Source organism: Rhinatrema bivittatum, chromosome 2 (assembly GCF_901001135.1).
Source record: "Rhinatrema bivittatum chromosome 2, aRhiBiv1.1, whole genome shotgun sequence".
Lineage (NCBI taxonomy): Eukaryota > Metazoa > Chordata > Amphibia > Gymnophiona > Rhinatrematidae > Rhinatrema > Rhinatrema bivittatum.
Window position 1 is genome coordinate 415168988 of NC_042616.1, and position 18582 is coordinate 415187569.

Below are 18582 nucleotides of genomic sequence, written 5' to 3' on the forward strand. Positions count from 1 at the left end.
GAACGTACTTTCAATTTGAGATTTGCTACTACTATTAAGCACCATGGACGTCTGCGCCTGATTTATTTTGAGTGTAGATTTGAAAGTGCAATCTATATTGTGCATCACCTTTCTCCTCCAACCTAAATATACACCTGGGAACATCTCCTCTAAATGCAGTTAATAAAGTACACGCCTTGTTCCACAAAGCGCATTAGAACATAAGAAGTTGCCATGCTGGGTCAGACCAAGGGCCAATCCAGGATGTAAGTATCCGACAGATCCCATAAAATAGATCTAATTCCTGTTACTTATGAGGGATAGTAATGGCTTTTTTTTTTTTTTTAAGTCTACCTGGCTAATAATGTGTTACGGACTTTTCCTCCAGGAACTTGTACAAACCTCTTTTAAACCCCATTATGCTAATGCCTTTCATCACGCCCTCTGGCAACAGAGTCCACAGCTTGATTGTGCACAGAGTGAAAAAGTACTTTCTATGATTTGTTTTGAATCTGCTACTCGTTAAGTTTCATGGAGCGAGGGAGGGCGGTTTTCAAACAGTTCATTTGTGTAAACTGCTGTTTACCCACATAAATGGTCTCTCTAGCAGACTATTACCCACCCCAGAAGAAGGAGCAAATCCATCCTAACCATCGTTTGAAGTTAACAGAAAAAACTGAGAGACTAGAAAATGTTGGCTATTTCCTCCTGCTCTTTTGGATTTCCAGCTCAATTGGAACCAGCCTCTCTTTGGGCTGTGGCACCAACAACTTTCATTCCAAACTACCTGGGGTTTCCTTCGATTTTATAATCCCACCTCCAGCCCGGCCATTGTAGTGACAGGTCTTGGCTGGGGGGCTACAGGCCGCTGCTCCCTGTGGAATTCAGCGTACGTGTCGTCCTACCTCACCCAGTCACAAGGGGTGGCCAGTGCACAATGACGGAGTCGGCCTCGCCTTGGGGACCACGAATGCTATTTCTGCAGCATTCCCAGCTGATCCGGGGAGCAGAGGTCTGTCACCAAAGCAGGGTCTTGCAAAGAACAGAGCAGGGCACTGCTGATCAGCCACTGGGCCAGCCTGAAAGTCTAAGCAGGGTCCCAGGGCAATCAGCCCTTTAGATGCAAGGCCAGTCAGGGTTATTTCAGCAGCTCACGTTTCCCTAAAAGATGGGCAGCAGATTACTAAACCACAGATTGCTAAATCCTATTCAAGGATGAACATTAATTTCTTAAATCAACTGTTCAAATCATTACGGCCTCATGCCAGGATGGAGGTGCAAACAGCATCACATTTTATTCACTTTAAAAATCCCTCGCTTTCCAGCTGTACTCAATTTTCTTATATATGCACTGGGTACATGGATTAGGGAGAATCTTGTTCTCATCCCTTCAGGATGTTAACATAATTCCTGGCTCACAGTCACTTAAGATTAGGTAAACCTTTCCCCGGTGGTAATTTTTTCATTAAAAAAAAAAAAAAGATACAGAGTCGGGGGTCAGTGATGGCCTTCTCCCTTCCATGCCAGCTGCAATGAGGAAAAAGAAGTAAGTTTTAAAAGACTCCAGATCAGTGCCAAAAACATTCAAGGTCAGAGACAGCGGCAGCCTCCACCTACAATGGGGGAAAAGAAGCAAAGTTCCAACAGGTTCCAGGTTGATGGCCCTGGCAGAAAATCACCACTGCCTTTCCCGTATCCAGCATTACAATAATCTTTACACTGAGAGAGTGAGCAAAGTACACCAGCCCTTCCCCTCATCTAGAACAGAATAAAGTTAGTTTCACTCTTCAGCGCCAGCTTTCCTAACCGAGATAAAAAGTAGGCTTTCCACAATTTAGAAGACCTGACAAGAAGCTTCCTAGCCCCTCAGAATATCCTAATTGCTTTCTGCATTGTGACATTGGTTTAAAGTTGTGCAGCTGGGACAGGCAATTCTCTGCTCGGATTTTCTTTAGAAATTCATATTTAATAGGAACAGTTGCTCTGATAATTTCACCTTTTGATGACACACACACGAGTCTTCATTATCTGGTACAGATATCTACATTTGGCTCTGGGAGCACGAGGGGTGAGCTTTCCATTCCTGCTGTCATCTCTCCTATATCCCAGGAGAAGAATTTCCCAAGGCTCTAACCACCAGGGCACCGCAATGTCCCACCTTCTGCCCACATTTCCGCATCACGCATGCAGCCCTGTACCCCAGGAAAGGGGACTGGAACCAAGGCCTCTCTCACGTTACCTGGTCGGTCTGACTGCACACGAAGAGCCAGCACGGCGGGGGGGGGGGGGGGGGTGCTCCCGGTCCCTGTTCCTTTGCAGCATCCGCCTCACCCCTCTCTGTCTAGTCTAATTCTAGTCAGGCTGCACTACTTCTAGCGATAAGCCAGGATTGTAGAAGGTTACAACACCTTTTAAAGGAAAAAGGATGTCTTAAATGAGCTTTTGAGAGCGCACAGGTCCTTACAACTCCAACTTTACTTTTTTTTTTTTTTTTTTACTAGTTAGTCCTTTAAAAATATACCTCAGCCTACCAGGCTCCACTCTATTAAAAAAAAAACCAAAATAAAAAAAACCCCAAAACACAGAACATTGCCACTAATTACAGGGGGGGCTCGTGGATTGGAGTAGCCTACTAAATTCAGATGGGTAACAGAAACGAGCTGGGCCAGCAAAGTAGTCTCGGATAGCAAAATACCACATACGGGATGACCTGGTACTTTTACTTTCAGACTGTGAAAACCAGAGCAGGACATCATCCACAGGGCAGTCTCTCCTCTCGCCCCCCCTATCTAGGACTAGGGACAAGTGGCAAGAATGTATTATTCTAAAGATAAAAATATGATTAAAAAAAAAAAAAGCATCGGAGGAGGAAAATGTTTAGAAGGGAGTGAGAATTTAAATTTACAGTTCACTTTTTGTAATTTTTAAAGGCAACATGATTTTAAAAAGCTGTTCCCTCCCCCCTCTTTAAAGTGCTAAAAAATAAAATCATTTTCCCTGAGTTTCCAATGGCCAAAACAAAAAAAAAACAAACCCAGAAAAAAAGTCCACAAAAATAAATATTGAGTTAAGTTGCAGTATGTGCTCTCTTTAGTCCTCTCACAGCAGCATTCAACACACGGAGGATCCAGCCTCCCTCTTCACGACACCGTGCACTTCTCCGACCCTTTGGGCTTCAGGCTCTTCACAGAAGTTGGGCTTCGGTTACCTGTCAGAGAAGAAGAGGAGAGTGGGATTTCAGGAGAGAGGTGGTGACACTATGGCTCTGCAGTAATATCAGAGCAGGATAACCAAAGCATGCAGATTAACCTGGTTCACAAAACCAAATGTAGGCAGTATTATCATAAAGATTCACGATGGATATCTTGCAAACCTGGGCCTCTCTTCTGGCCCTCCAGGGCCAGAGAAGACAACCCCGGTAAAGCAACTCCTCCTGTCAGGGACTTTGGCCTTGCTGGAAATGCAGTATAATATTTATTTATTTATATATATATATTTTTTTTTTTTTTATTTTTTTTAAATCATTGCAGTTTCCATCTAAGAGATGATTCATAATTTTATTTGCCATTTTACAGAGGTTTTCAGGAAAAAGAAAAACCTGGTCTTTCTATGCTTTCCAACACATGCAACGTTGGAAATACCAATGTGCACCTTGTCTGTCCATGAACAAAATAAAGAAGGGATGGGAAGTCAAATTTGGCACACAAAGAAAATGAGAATATGTGGGATGAGTTCTAAAACCAGAAATATTAAGTGAATTTTTGGGAGAACACATCCTAGAACAAGAAATGCAGACAAAGACCAGGAAACCCCCCCCCCCCCCCCCCAAAACAAAGCAGCTAGTAAAGGATAGTGCATCTCTCTCACATCACACAGAAACTCCCCCCACGCTCACTCCCAGGCCCGGCCCCTACCCACATATCTGAAATTTTTCACTGTTAGTGTGTGTATGTGCATCCCACGCTTTGCTTGCTTTCTAAAATTTGAATTTACACCAAGCTGCAGGGGTGGCGGGGGAGGCATGCAGAAGGGCAGCTTTGGGAATGGAGCACATGTCAACATTTTGCAGCCTCTAAAGGTGAGGAGGGGCGGGAGCATCAAGAGTGGCTGAGAAGCAGGTGGGGCGTGGAAGAATGGCGCAGGGCAGTTGTGGGGTAAATGCAAAGGAGCAATTCACCATTACTTACACTGGTGATGGATGAAGTATCAGAGATTCCAAGAAGCAAAAAGGTAGGCGATCTAGAAAGGCCGTTAGGACAACAAAGGAGATAGATGCCAAGGTCTTTTTCAATTCTTTATTGAAGTGGAGACTGTAATATCTAAAATATTACAGCCCATTTCAATAAAGAATTGAAAAAGACCTTGGCATCTATCTCCTTTAAAGCATCAGAGATTTACATCAAACTCTGCAAAGAGTTTAAGGCTTTACCTTTGGAAGTCTAAAAAGGTGCCACGTGACAAGTAAAGCCTGACATTTTAGCCCATGTATGATCTGGTCCTGTGCTACACCAGTCTGCCTTCTGTTTTGTTTTAAATGGAGGCCTAAACATGAAGGGGCATTTAGGACAATTTACGGTTTTGGGCCAACGGTTTCCGGTCAGGTTAGGAAAACAGGCGTTCATTTCCCTAACTTGTGGCTGAGCGTCCGTTTCCCTGACCCGCGCACAGCCACTTCTCCTGAGCGCCCAATGCCATGGATGTGCTAGGGATGCACAATTTATCCCTCGCGCCTCCTCTTTAGTGCGGCAGATCATTTGCCTATTGCAGCAAGCGCCTAGGAGAGATGATTGTGCGCGGGTTAAAAGTGTTCCCAATCTGGACGCACGTTTTTAGCGCATCAATTTGTTAGTGAGTCATTTTTCTGCAGGGTTCAGAGTCATAAAAACTTTTGGTGGGGAACAGGGACCAGGGACCAAAACTGAGCAAAAGTGAGACCAAAAGAGAGAGAGACAGCATAGGGCGGTGTGGCCCAGGTACCACTAGATGGTGCACTAGTCCTTTATTTTTAAAGGCTATGCTTTTAATGGATATATGTTTACTTCTGAAAATGTAAGAATGCATTGCTATATTTTACAATAGGAGTGTCTCGGTTTCAAGGGTTCATCCTGCGGTTACAAGAAGTGGGTGGCTTCCAGGGGAGAAGAGTTGTGGTAGCCCTTGCCCCTGGGAGGGTGGCTTTAAGATTAAAAGTTTACCTTAATCTTTAATATGGAGAAGGTTCTAGCATTTTGTTCAAGAGTCAGCCCCATAAGGTGTGTGTCAATGAGTGAGTGATAAGAGTGATGCTTAGCCATTGGCAGTACCTGGGTGGAGTGGTATAAAAGAGCGTGTTTCCTGCATGGAATGGCTGGTTTTTGAGGAAGGGAATCTAGGAGAGGAGCCTGGAGAGTCCGTGCCAAATTGGAGTTTAGAGAAAGGACATCTAGTGCTTCATCCTGAGGTGCTATACAAAAATCTGGGGTGAAGATTACAAATGTGAAAGACGTGACACTTGGGGAATGATGAGCTTTTTGGTGCGAGAGTACAAGGAAGTCAGCTAAAAAGCTCCCATCTGCTTTCCCCAGAGCAGGGAAGAGTACAGCAGGAGTTGTGTTGCAGTGGGAATACAGAGAAGTTTTAAGGTTGGAAGTTGTACTAAAGAAATGTGTTGTGGACAGACCTAAGGGAAGAGGTACCAGTTATTTCAGCACAGAGCTCAGGACCGGCCCTGGCCCAATGGACCAGGGGTGCACATTCTCTGGAACTGCTTTCACAAGTGAGAGTACAGCAGTTGGTGTGTTTTCAGTGAAGGAGAGGAGATTAAAAAAAAAATCAGGACCATCTTAGGGTCTTATGACAGAGAGAGACATTGTGAAGAGACATTGGGGGAGGGGAGGGTGAGATACAGGAAGAAGACAGACCTTGTGGAAAAGTCTGAACGGGTGACTCTGAGGTTCTGGAAGTATCCAAAGAGAGAAGATGCAGGGGAGGTGAACAGGTGCCGTTTAGACTCTGGGAGTAGCCAGTGTGCAGGTGCAACAGCTGGGGAAAGAGCTGTTTTTTTTAGGGACTGTGATTCTTTTGGAGAAATGACCCATTTGCTAAGAAAATGGACTGTGAAAGGGAACTGTGATTTAAACCTGATGATTCTGCTAGAACTGTTTTATACTTCTGAAATAAATATTTTCTTGTTTGGAGCAGAAGTGCAGAGTGGACATCGGAGTTTATGGATCGAGTTGAATGGGAATGTCTTCAGCCCGTTTGGTCTGCCAGGGAAACCTGTCCCCAGCCCATCCACAGAGACAGTGTTCCCCATTCTGGAAGAGTTGCCCCATAGCTCCCAGGAATGGGAAGGTGACCAACCTTGGAAAGGCGGGATTACAGCAGTTTGTGGGAGAAGGAGCAAGGGCTAGGGAGGTCATATTGGTGGTTATATGTGACAGAGAAAGAGAATGGTGCGAGGGACAATCTGAGACAGACTGGTTCCACTGTGTGTTAGTTACTGGAAAAACAAAAAATAAGTGTTAAAAAAAAAAACAACATAGGAGGGGGCAGCAAAGAAAGCTAGCATCAGCTACGCTGGCTGGCACCAGGACAAACTTCATAGCGCCATGCACCAATGCGCGGTGACACAATTTGCTACCATGATGGTGTCTACCATTCCCCGCTCCATCATCTACGTTTACAGCTGTATCATGATCACAGTGAAACCGACCCACAAGAAACCAGTTGCAACTTCTAGGATGCTAGTGCAATGTCTCAATACTTCCTGGAAGACTATAGTGCCTGATTCATCAAGGCTTTTCTCCCATTCTGCTTCCATAGGACCAAACCTTGATGAAATCAGGCCCTGTGTCAGCTGTAGCGCTGCAATGCTGTCACAGTATCTAAAGACATTAAATTGCCATGGTGAAAGAGATTCTGCAATATAGTGTTCAGTGCTACTTTTAGCGTCGACTCCAATATGTCTTTAGCTCAAGAGACAAAAGAGTTGCTGCTGGAACCAGACATAGCCTCGCTTTCAGACCTCGGAGTCTGATATTTCCTAAAGTCACTTAGCTACAATAATGCCGAGACTATAAAAAAAAATTGTGCTTCATTCAAAAGTATCTTAAGAGACATGCCAGGACATGTCATAAAAAACTCCACTGAAATGATATAAGACTGAATTTTGTAAGGTTTTTTCCTTCAGGGTAGAGCAAATAAATCAAAAACAAACAAAACTACCACCAGCACCAACTTTTAACCAAAACAATGGACTGTCTCACCAAACACCAGACCCCTTGACTCCATAAAGTAAGTGGCTTTCAATGCCCAGTGTTTTTACATTCTCCACCAGACAGCCCATGCCTCCTGAACCTTCTGAGAGACTCACAGGCTCGTCTGCTCCCTATTGGAAACAATGTGGGGAGTGGGTGTCTTGTGGAACTGTGGGTGTGGTAGCACCGCACCACTGGAACAGCAAGCATGCATAACCCCATGGGTGTGTGCCTGCCTGCCTGCCTGCTTCCTCTTCCCCACATTGCACTTCTGGTTTAAAAAGCAGCACCACAGGGAGTAGAGGAAACGGGCACCCACTGGGATAAGAAGCGCACATTGTGCATGCTAAGCCTACCCCCAGCTGCGCTGCACCTGCTAGTGCTCTCTGCATTCCCTGGTGGAGGGAGGGGGGCGGAGACAGGATTAAGGAGGGTAGTAGGCAAGAATTAGGGAGGGAAAAAGGCAAGAAGATGGATGAAAGAACATGGACAAGGTAATTGAGAAGGGTGAGAGAGTGGAGGAGGAGATGGCTGTTGCTGCAAATGGCAGCAGCTGAAAGAAGTTGGCACTGCCTACAGCCCCCTCAGACTCTGCAGGTTGCCAAATTAAAATTGCCCAAAAAATCAGAAGCCCTAACAATAAGCCAGTAAAGTAGAGCTCTCTCTCTCTCCCACTATGACCCCCAACATTCCCTTAGTTATCCAACATTTTTGGACAGTTCTTATGCTGGTTCAATAAAAAAGTTATCACACCTGAAAAGAACTAAGAATAATTTAAAACCCATTAGCAGAAAAGCTGGGCGAGGGCTCCAATTGCTCTCTGAGATGTACATGGTGACTATTTTGATCCTTTGTCATTTTGTAAATATTTCTCACAAGAATCTAAACTCTAGAGTCGCTCTGTACCCCAACACTATAGTGGAGGAGAGAAGGCAATAACTTGAGGCTGGAACTAGAAGGGCAAGAACAACTTTGTCTGTCTGGGTTTTTTTGTTTGTGTTTTTAAATAGAGCACGCCTGCCTACCTGCCTGGTGGAACTTCTCAGCCTCTCTCACCTCCACCAATAGATGTGGCATAGACAAAGACAATGGGACCCTTGGATGTTCTAGAAGTGTCAGAGGTTTTGTTTGTTACGGTTTTTTTTAAACTTGTATCTAGGCCAATTGCTGCAACGACCTCTTGTGGTTGGGACTGCGGGATGGAGATGGTCTCTCTATAGTGACTGCAGCTCTGTAACAGACTACTAGTTATCACTTTTACAGCAATCCCTGGTTCTTGCTGTCACCAAGAGGCTACTTCAGCAGCCATTGCAGTGGCTGGAAGTTAGTACCAATCAACCATCTCATACTGCTGACCTCCCAGACAATTCTCTCTCGCTCCACATCCTGTCCTCACCTGAGATGTTTTCAGTGCTGCGAAAAGCTAGGCCACTCATCGTGCTTTGGCTGAGGCTGATGAGGTCTGGGTCATTTTTATTCAGCATTACGAAACCGCCTTCAACGATAGCTTCACCATTCAAAGGGGGGTTACGTTTCCTCCGGCTGAAAAAGCCGCTGCCAAATTTCTTGCTAAATTTGCGTTCCAGGTTCACCCGAGTGTCCTCATTATCTTTGTTGTGGTCTTTTTTGGGGCTGATTTTTAAATTCAGAAAGTTTTTGGAGGCCCCCTTGCCCTTACTGCTGTGCCGTGGTGACAAGTCTGGCAGTGGTGTCATGAATGGCAGCTCCTGTTTCACCGTGATAAGATCATTTAGAAACTTCTCCAACCGCCTTGCAGACTCGCTCTCCTCTTCTTTTCCTTCCTCGTTCTGTATGCTCATCTGCTGTGGCTTCGGCGAGCCCCAGCGCATCATCTCCCCGGGACGAGGCAGACTGCCTACCACCAGCGCGTACTTGGGATTGATGAGTTTGCGGGCCACAGTGGAGGAGTAATGCAGCCCTTCGTGGGACTGTCCTCTGAAGCCTGGCCGGGGACTGGGCCTGGTATCTGGGATGTTCAGTTCTTTGTAGAGGTTCACCTCTTCAGAGACGGCGTAGAGCTGTCGGAACTCAATGTCAAACATCTCGGCATTCTGCCCCAACATTAGGGTGAGGATGTTCCGGTCGATACGCAAGGAGCTCCACGTTAATCTGGGATGGGAGAGAGAGAAAAAGGGCAAGGTGAGAATCCTCACTCAGCTAAATATTGGATCATCTGTGATACAACTGGCATTGTAAAACAGAGAAACTCTGCAGTAAATAAATCTGAATGGATCGTAAATGTGTGCATTGCTGTAGTGTAACATAACGTATTGACAACATCTTGCTCACTAGCCTATTGTTCAGGCATTAAACAGGCACAAAGCAGCTTTCAGTATGAATGGTGCTGAGTCAATATTTCCTCTAATTTTTTTCTGGGGATATGTGCACATATGCCCTATTTTTGGGCACATCATTTTTGCTAGTGAGCAGAGGGGGCAGGGGGTTCTCTATCCCCCCCCCACATCCATCCACCTGTCTCATACCCACCTCCTATAGCCTCCTCTCCCCTGCTTCCTTCCACCACCCTCCAGCATCTAGCCCCTTCCTCTTCCCTCAGGTCTCTGTAACATATACCCTCTCTCCCCACATTCTCCTTACCTCCCTTGGGCATACATGCTCAGTGATGAAGCCTATGCCACCATTCCTCCCCATCTATGCTGGCCCTGTGAATATGTTCAAAACTGGGACCTGTGTTTTTTAGCATATTTCTAAATGATCTGCCCAAATTAGCAAAAGGTATAAAATTATTTTGAGTCGTTAAAACAGCAGTGGATTGTGAAGAACTGCAGAACCACCTTGTGCGCCTAGTACAGTGCTTCTCAACCCAGACCTCAGGGCACACCTAGCCAGCCAGGTTTTCAGGATATCCACAAAGAATACGCATCAGATAGATTTGCCCACAATAGATTTGCATGCACTGCTTCCATCTTATGCATATTCATTGTGGATAACCTGAAAACCTGACTGGCTAAAACTCGAGTTTGAATTTCAAAAATACTGACTTTGTCAAAATGAGGACTTACCTGGAGGAAGAACTAGAAGATTGGGTGAGGTGGAACAACAGTGGGCCAAATTAAAAGGAGGTATTACAAAGGCAACAAATCTATATGTTACAAAAGTAAACAAATGTAAAAGGAAAAAGAAACCGATCTGGATCTCAAAGGAGGTGGCTGAAAAAAATAAAAGCAAAAAGAACAGCATTCAGGAAGTAAAAAGGATCCCCAAAAAAAAGAAGCCAGTGAAGAATATCTGGTGAAACTGAGGGAGATAAAGAAAAATCAGGAAAATAAAAGGTCAAGCAGAAGAAAGGATTGCCAAAGAGGTAAAGTGAGGTGACAAAACATTTTTCAGATACATCAAAGAAAGGAGGAAGGCCTAAGATGGTATAGCAAAATTGAAAGGGGACAAGGAGCAGTGTATGGAAAAAGACAAAGAAACAGCAGAAATATAATTTCGGTGTTCACTAAAGACCACCCTGGAGAAGGACCGTTGCTGATTGACAAGACCGTGGACAGAAGTGTGGTAGATGCAAGTTCATTTACAGAAGAGAATGTATGGGAGGAGCTAGGAAAACTAAACATAAACAAGGCCATGGGGCCGGATGAGGTACATCCCAGGATACTAAGGGAGCTCAGAGATGTGCTGGCAGGCTGCTGAAAGACTTGTTCAATAGATCCCTGGAAATGGGAGTGGGGCCGCAGGACTAGAGAAGAACGGTTGTGGTCCCGCTTCACAAGAGTGGTAGCAGAAAGGAGGCCGGAAACTATAGGCTGGTCAGTCTCACCTTGTGGTGGGAAAATTGATGGAGACTCTGCTGAAGGAAAAGATAGTGAATTATTTCCAGTCCAGTGGGTTGCTGGACCCAAGGCAAAATGGATTCACCAAGGAAGGTCCTGTCAGACAAATGATTGACTTTTTTGATTGAGTGACAAGAGAACTGGATCAAGGAAGCACGCGCGATGTGATTTACTTGGATTTCACCAAAGCTTTTGATATGGTCCCGCATAGAAGGATCATGAAAAAAAAAATGAGAAACTTGGGAGTTGGAGCCAAGGTAGCATAGTGGCTTACAAACTGGTTGACGGACAGGAGACTTCATCACAATAAATGGAACCTACACTGAAGAGAGAATGATGTTAAGTGAACTATCTCAGGGGCTGGTTTTGGGACCGGTTCTGTTCAATATCTTTGTGAGCTTCATTAAGGAAGGGATAGAAGGTAAAGTCTGTCTTTTTGAGGATGATACTAAGATCTGCAACAGAGTGGACACGCCTGCAGGAGTAGAGAGAATGAAAAATGATTTAAGAAAACTTAAAGAGTGGTTGAAGATTTGGCAGCTTGGATTCAATGCTAAAAAGTGCAGTCATGCATTTGGGATGCGGTAAGCCAAAAGAGCTGCATGTGATACGGGTGAAAGACTAGTATGCATGGACCAAGAGAGGGACCTTGGGGTAATCTGGTGATCTGAAGGTAGTGAAGCAGTGTGACAAGGGGATAGCTAAAGCCAGAAGGATGCTGGATTGCATAGATATGGGGATAACAAGTAAGAAAAAGGAGGTGCTAATACCCTGATACAAGTCCTTGGTGAGGCCTCACCTGGAGTACTGTGTTCAGTTCTGGGGACTGCATCTTAAAAAAAGATAGAGACAGGATAGAAGCAGTTCAGAGAAAGGTGATCAAATTGGTGTAGGGTCCGTTTCAGAAGAGATGAGGAGAAGCTGAAGGATCTAAATATGTATATCTTGAAGGAGAGGAGATGCACAAACATCAAACATTTTCTGTTGGAAAGGAAACTGTAGAACTAGGGGTCATGAATTGAACCAATATCAGGAAATATTTCTTCATGGAGAGAGTGACTAATACCTGGAATGACCTCTCGTTGGAGGAGGTAAGGACGAAAACAGTAAATTAATTCAAAAGGGCATGGGATAGTCACTGCAGATCCCTAAATGCAAGATGTTGGAAATGAAGAAAGGGCTGCATGGGAATAACCTGCACAGAGTGGCAGTTAATATCCTTAACAGAAGGCATGGGGAGTACCTGCACACAACGGGAGCTATTACCCTTAGCAGACCTGAATGGAATGGCAGCTACTACCATAAGAAATCTGCTGAGCAGACTAGTTGGACCGTTTGGTCTTTATCTGCTGTCATTACTAGCATGGATGAGGCCATAAACTTATTTGTTGTACTCTTTGGGGCAGGAACCCATGCTAGCTGTACTACTTCCCTTCTTTCCCAGGATGTAGGTTCGATAGGCTTGGGGATGAAAGGGGTCCTCTCGGTTCCCAGTGTGGGTTGGTTAATTCTCTCTTCCTGACTTCCTTTGGTGATGTAATAATTAATGTTACTGTGGGTGCTGGGGTGCCAAATGATGACTGGAGTCACTGAGTTAGTGTCCAAAAGCAATTCTTTACTGATGACAATGTATGAAATGGCACTACTCAGTCTGCAGCAGCACAGTGTAATGTTTTGTTTTCCCCTGGTCTAGCTCCAGACCAGGGGAAATTCTACCCTCCGGGGCAAGGAAAAATAGGGTCCCCAGGTGGACAGGGCGTCCTTTGCATGGGCACAACCACCCCTTCCAACTGGCAAGGATATAAACTTACTATCTGCACAGAGAGAGAAAACTTTCTCTCTCCCCAGAGTTTTTGAAGAATCACCGGATGGGTGTCCTTTTGAAGGTTAGGCTTTGCCTTTGCTCACAGTTGGATGATTCAAACCTTCTTTGTCGTTATGCAGTCCTTTGCTCATTTATTTGAATCCCTGATAGGAGGGATCCCCTAGAGCAGGACTTTCTGAACTCCAGTCAGGCAGGAAGGGAAGTCAAAACTTCGCCCTGGGTGGTAAACTTAATCTTCTCAAAAACTGAAGATAAGAACAGGTCATCCCCACTTCTCAATCCCTGAGCCCAGGCAGAGTACAGGCTCCAGAAAGGCCCCTACTACTTAAAAAGGTTAAAATCCCAAAAAAATGCACTCAGAGGGAAACTCCAGCAAACAGGTTGTGTACTGGTGGGACAGAAACCCTCCCGACCCTGGCTAGGACCACCAAGCAGGGCTTGCTTGGCTCCTCTGGCTGGGCCTGTAAAACAACAAAAACTAACCTCTCATTCCACCTCCGTACTAATCGAAAGGACTGCCTCCCAAGCTATAGCTGGGGAGCTGTTTTATATACTATTACAAGTGGGACAGCGACTCCAGACTCCACAGGAGGAGGGTCTGAATTTGAATGAAACCTCCCATTAACCATCCTACTCTAACTAAAGGACTGATACTAAACACCCAGCACTTACTGGTAACAGAATGGCGTGACGGTTACATGTGCACTGCGAGATCAGCATATAAGGTGTCGTCAGTCTGTGAGTTTGAACATGCTTGCAGGTTCAGCACTGACAGCGAGAAGCGACAGCAGTGGTAGCATGGGCTCCCACTTCTCCCCTGCCGGCGCTGGGTCTGGCAAATTTAAAATGCAGTGTGCAATGCTATTTGTGGCCTGCATAGCCTCGGACATTCGCGCCGTACAGGAACAGTGGTGTTGACCCCAGAGGAGTTGTGGCTCCACTCACAATGTGCTCCGGTCAACCAAACATTAAACCGGCAGTCAAGCACTAACAAAGAATTAAAAGTTTTATTTTTTCTCATTTAAAAAGAAAAAAAAAAGTCTATGGATTTTGACCCCAGAACACTTCAGAACTGTAGTGACACTCCATGGAGTGCACTATAACATTTCAACACCCTTTGGCCCGAAGGTTCACAGCATAGGTCTGCATCACTGGCCCTTAACACACACACACACCCATCACATGTTACATCAGGGCTTGATATTTAGCATTAACTTCTCAGGCCAATGACGTTGATAATGATTGAGACTTGATATTCTGGAACTAGGGAGCCAGGATCTGCCCCAGTTTGGCTGAGGAGAGAAGGAAGAAGTGCTGTCCTTCCCCTCCCCTAGGGGACAAGCATTAAGAGAGAGAATGTGCACTCCAGGTCTGTGTAACTGCTCCTCCTCCACCCATTTCTTGCTTAGAAAGAAAATGCATGAAGGAGAGGGAAGAGCAGCATGGGAACTGGGAGAACATAAGAACATAAGAAATTGCCATGCTGGGTCAGATCTATGGTCCATCAAGCCCAGCATCCTGTTTCCAACAGAGGCCAAACCAGGCCACAAGAACCTGGCAAGTACCCAAACACCAAGAAGATTCCCATGCTACTGATGCAATTAATGGAAACTTGATTAATAGCAGTAAACTTGATTAATAGCAGTTAATGGACTTCTCCTCCAAGAACTTATCCAAACCTTTTTTAAACCCAACTACACTAACTGCACTAAACGCATTCTTTGGCAACAAATTCCAGAGCTTTATTGTGCGTTGAGTGAAAAAGAATTTTCTTTGATTATTCTTAAATGTGCTACTTGCTAACTTCATGGATGCCCCCTAGTCCTTCTATTATCTGAAAGTATAAATAACAGAGTCACATCTACTCGTTCAAGACCTCTCATGATCTTAAAGACCTCTATCATATCCTCCCTCCCCCCCCTCAGCCGTCTCTTCTCCAAGCTGAAAAGTCCTAACCTCTTTAGTCTTTCCTCATAGGGGAGCTGTTCCATCCCCTTTATCATTTTGGTCATCCTTCTCTGTACCTTCTCCATCGCAACTATAACTTTTTTGAGATGCAGCGACAGAATTGTACCTGCCTGTCTGTAACTGAAGCTGCTGGCAACAGGAGTAAGCACAGAAGGAAACTGGGAGTTGAGCTAGAAGATTTCTGCTGAGTGGTCCTGGGGAAGACCCAGGGATCACAGAACAGTGAGGACTGCAGAGCTCCCAGTCAAGTGTCACTGATATTGCATCTAAGCACTGCGAGCACAGTACCTAAATGAAAGCAGGACCAAGCCCATGCCAAGAAGTGCTGTTTCGTGACTTGCCCCGACGCAAGGCTAGAATGCCCCTCTTGAACCCTAGACTTTTACATCACAGACCTTTATTTTGTTTAAATGGAAGGAAAACCCAGCACAATGTACACCCAAGTGACTTGTGAAGAGGCTCTGTTTTGCTTCATCTGACAATGGAAGCAGTCACAAGGGCCTATGTACAGCACACGTGTTAAAATGAAAATCCTGCCCACCCCCTCCCCCGCTCATGTGCGCTTTTATGCAGTTATGTACAACAGCCTGCGACCTGCTCCAAAAAGTGCACTCTTTGGCTAATATGCTGGTGTGTTAAATATCAATACACCGGCACATGCTAAACAGGCACACTTCAGGCAAGAGTCATCATTTGTACAAAGGCCCCGATTTAAAGCTCTCTTTCAATGCCTTAAATTTAGCTTCTATCACGGGACAGTAGTTTATTCAAGACTAAAGTCAGACTCCTTATCGCCAATCCCCCTAATCCCCTGTGACCCAAAAAAATTCCTCAACCTCCCCAAATCCCAACAGTCACTGCATGCGCGGTGCCAGATCAAAGTTGGATACTGGACAAGTAAGAGGTAAGGATGTTTCCTCCTGCCAGCTCAGTATCTGGAACTTTCTTTTTTTTTTTTTTTGTCAGGAAATCCAGTAATTTTTTTTTTATCCTATCTTTTGATTGCTGTCCTGTTCACACCAAATGTTGGGACATGAGGATTCTGACAGTGGTGGGGTTTTGGGTTTTTTTTTAATTCACATATTTGTGGCCCATGGTTGTGCAGGTGACTTGCAGTTCTGACTAAGACTTGAGGTGAATTAAGATGGTGTGAGAAGAGGATCAGAGGCTGATTTACCTTTCTACTTTAGCAAGGGGCTAGGGTCCTAGCCTGAGCGCTATGCCTGACATATGCACGCTTTACTTTGTGTGCTTTCTAAATAACACTCATGCCCTAATTCATTTGTAGTGCAGGGTTTTTCATACTTGTGCTAAACATGGCGCACATTGTTAGTGCATTCTTCTCATGCGGGCCCCAAAGGAAGAGTAGAGAAGCACATTAAAGGGTAAAGGCGGAGGGGGGGGGGGGGGGGAGAAAATAAGCTGAAAGGGAAAGGAGAGCAAACTGAAGGGAGTAAGGGGGGGGGGGGGGAAGAGAAAGCAAGGAGAGAGGTGGGAGGAAACATCCCCAAAAGGCATAGAGGAGGGGGAAGCATTCAAGGGAGGAGAGTGAATTATGGATCAAGACACGAGCAGGGCACTGGAAGGGTGAAAGGGAGGGAAGGATTGTTTATTTTTATTTATTTATAATATTTAGGTGTTTTTATATACCGATAACCGTTTGCACATTGTATCGGTTTACACAGAACATATAATACTGGTAGAGGAAAGTACATTGAACAAATTTGGTTACGTGGCAAAAAAAGAGAAAAGTGCGTAACATTCTATGCAGAGAGAACATAATTGTTGATATAAGCATATATATATATATATATATATATATATATATATATATACACACACACATATACATACACACACTGTATACTACATACATTGTTTTGTTAAGAATTGGATTGTTCCAGAAAGCCTGGATGGCCAGGTAGGAGGAAGAACACACAGACACGCTTTCTTCTTCTCTGTGTCAACCTCAGAAAACTAAAGTTACCACACAGGCAACCATCCTGATTTTGAACTTGCTTATTTTTGCCCTTTATCCATCCAGCTCTAGTTTAACAGCGCATGCGGGTTATTTTTTGCTGCGTTGCCGCACGACATATCAATGTTTCTATCTTACAAGTAAAGAACATACAGCAGGTTAACATTAAAACTCTGCTGCTGACTGATATGGGCATATTATCTGGGCAATTAAACTGTTCCCCAAGGGTACGAAGCCCTAAATTACTGTGCTATCCACCACTGGAAAGAGACAACATCTCTTTAACAAAAAGTGTTCTTCTCCATAATTTAGAGCTTGAAGTTTGCCAGGAACGTTGTCGGGCTGCCTCCCTGACACCTCTTCAAGCCTCTCCTGAAACCTTCAGAAAACCCTGCGCTGCCATGACAGGTTTAGTGGGTGGGAAGGGAGGGAAAGGGTTGTTGAGCACACCCTAAAAGGTGTCAGGGAGAAGGCACGGCACCTACCTGAAGGAACCAAAGGCCACCTTGTCGCCGTCCACCATCAAGAACTTGTGGGAGAGATTGCCACGGATCTTCCCGTCCGGCATGTAGAAGCCCACGCCCGCCACGTAGCGCACCCGAATGTTCTAACAAGAGAGAAACAGCACAGACTCAGACATGAAGAAGAAAAACAACAAAACAGTACTGAGGTCTAGAATCCAGCGTTTTCTGGCATTGACATCAGGAAAAGATTGGTCTTGGGAGGGGAGAGATCATCACCGCCATTATAAACTTCCATCTAGGGTATTTAAATACATATAATTAATAAAAAAAATAAATAAATTATTATTTCAATTTAAAAGATGTTTTACAACAGCAGTATTATAGCCAAGTTGCTTAACAGGGAAACAATGCACCTCAGAAGGAAAGAGGATGGTGAATGTGGCTACTCTAGATCATGCCCTGGAGGATTACCCAGATGGGTTAGTTCTCAGTAGAAACAGCTATTAGGGGTGTGCATTCGTTTGCAACGTATTGGCAATCCGCAACGTATATGCCATATTCATTGTATTCGTGGGGGTCACGAAACGTATGGCGAACCCCCACGAATACAATGAATCACTAACGAATAAACCCCTCACCCTCCTGACCCCTCCCAAGACTTACCAAAACTCCCTGGTGGTCCAGCGGGGGGTCCTGGAGCGATCTCCTGCACTCGGGCTGTCTGCTGCCAGTATTCAAAATGGCGCCAATAGCCTTTGCCCTCACTATGTCACAGGGGCTACCGGTGCCACTGGTTGGCCCCTGGCACATGGTAGGAGCACAAGATGGCACCGGTTGTCCATTGCTCCTACCATGTGACAGGGGCCAACCAGTGGTACCGGTAGCCCCTGTGACATAGTGAGGGCAAAGGCTATCGGTGCCATTTTGAATACCGGCAGCCCGAGTGCAGGAGATCGCTCCAGGACCCCTGCTGGACTACCAGGGACTTTTGGCAAGTCTTGGGGGGGGGGGGGGTCAGGAGGGTTGTAGTTAATTAAATGTAAAGGGTTGGGATGGGAGTTTTTTTGGGAAACAAATACATATGTAACTAATGAACGGATGGGGTCCCCCGAGAATGGATGCAAAGGATTTGGGTCCCTACGAATAGCGAATGGGATGAATCCGTCCCTGCTGCACATCCCTAACAGCTATACCAGGAGTTATGGGCCTACAGCTGTGCATTTATTTATTTGCCTCAAGTCTGAAGGTAAATGATAAATACTGAAGACCAAACTGTGTAACCCAGGACATACCATGCCATCAAGGAATATAT

The 18582-nt window shown here is 45.1% G+C and overlaps 1 protein-coding gene across 1 annotated transcript in view; it reads right to left on the minus strand.

The window, feature by feature from the left end:
- Nucleotides 1–299: 299 nt before the first annotated feature.
- FAM83F (family with sequence similarity 83 member F) overlaps nt 300–18582 on the minus strand; it is a 65518-nt gene continuing 47235 nt past the window's right edge. Inside the window, exons 3-5 of the mRNA XM_029590163.1 lie at nt 17292–17413; nt 8614–9347; nt 300–3187 (exon numbers count right to left, since the gene is read on the minus strand). Coding sequence (XP_029446023.1) covers nt 3120–3187; nt 8614–9347; nt 17292–17413 — 924 coding nt within the window. The 3' untranslated portion in view covers nt 300–3119. The remainder of the gene's footprint in view (nt 3188–8613; nt 9348–17291; nt 17414–18582) is intronic.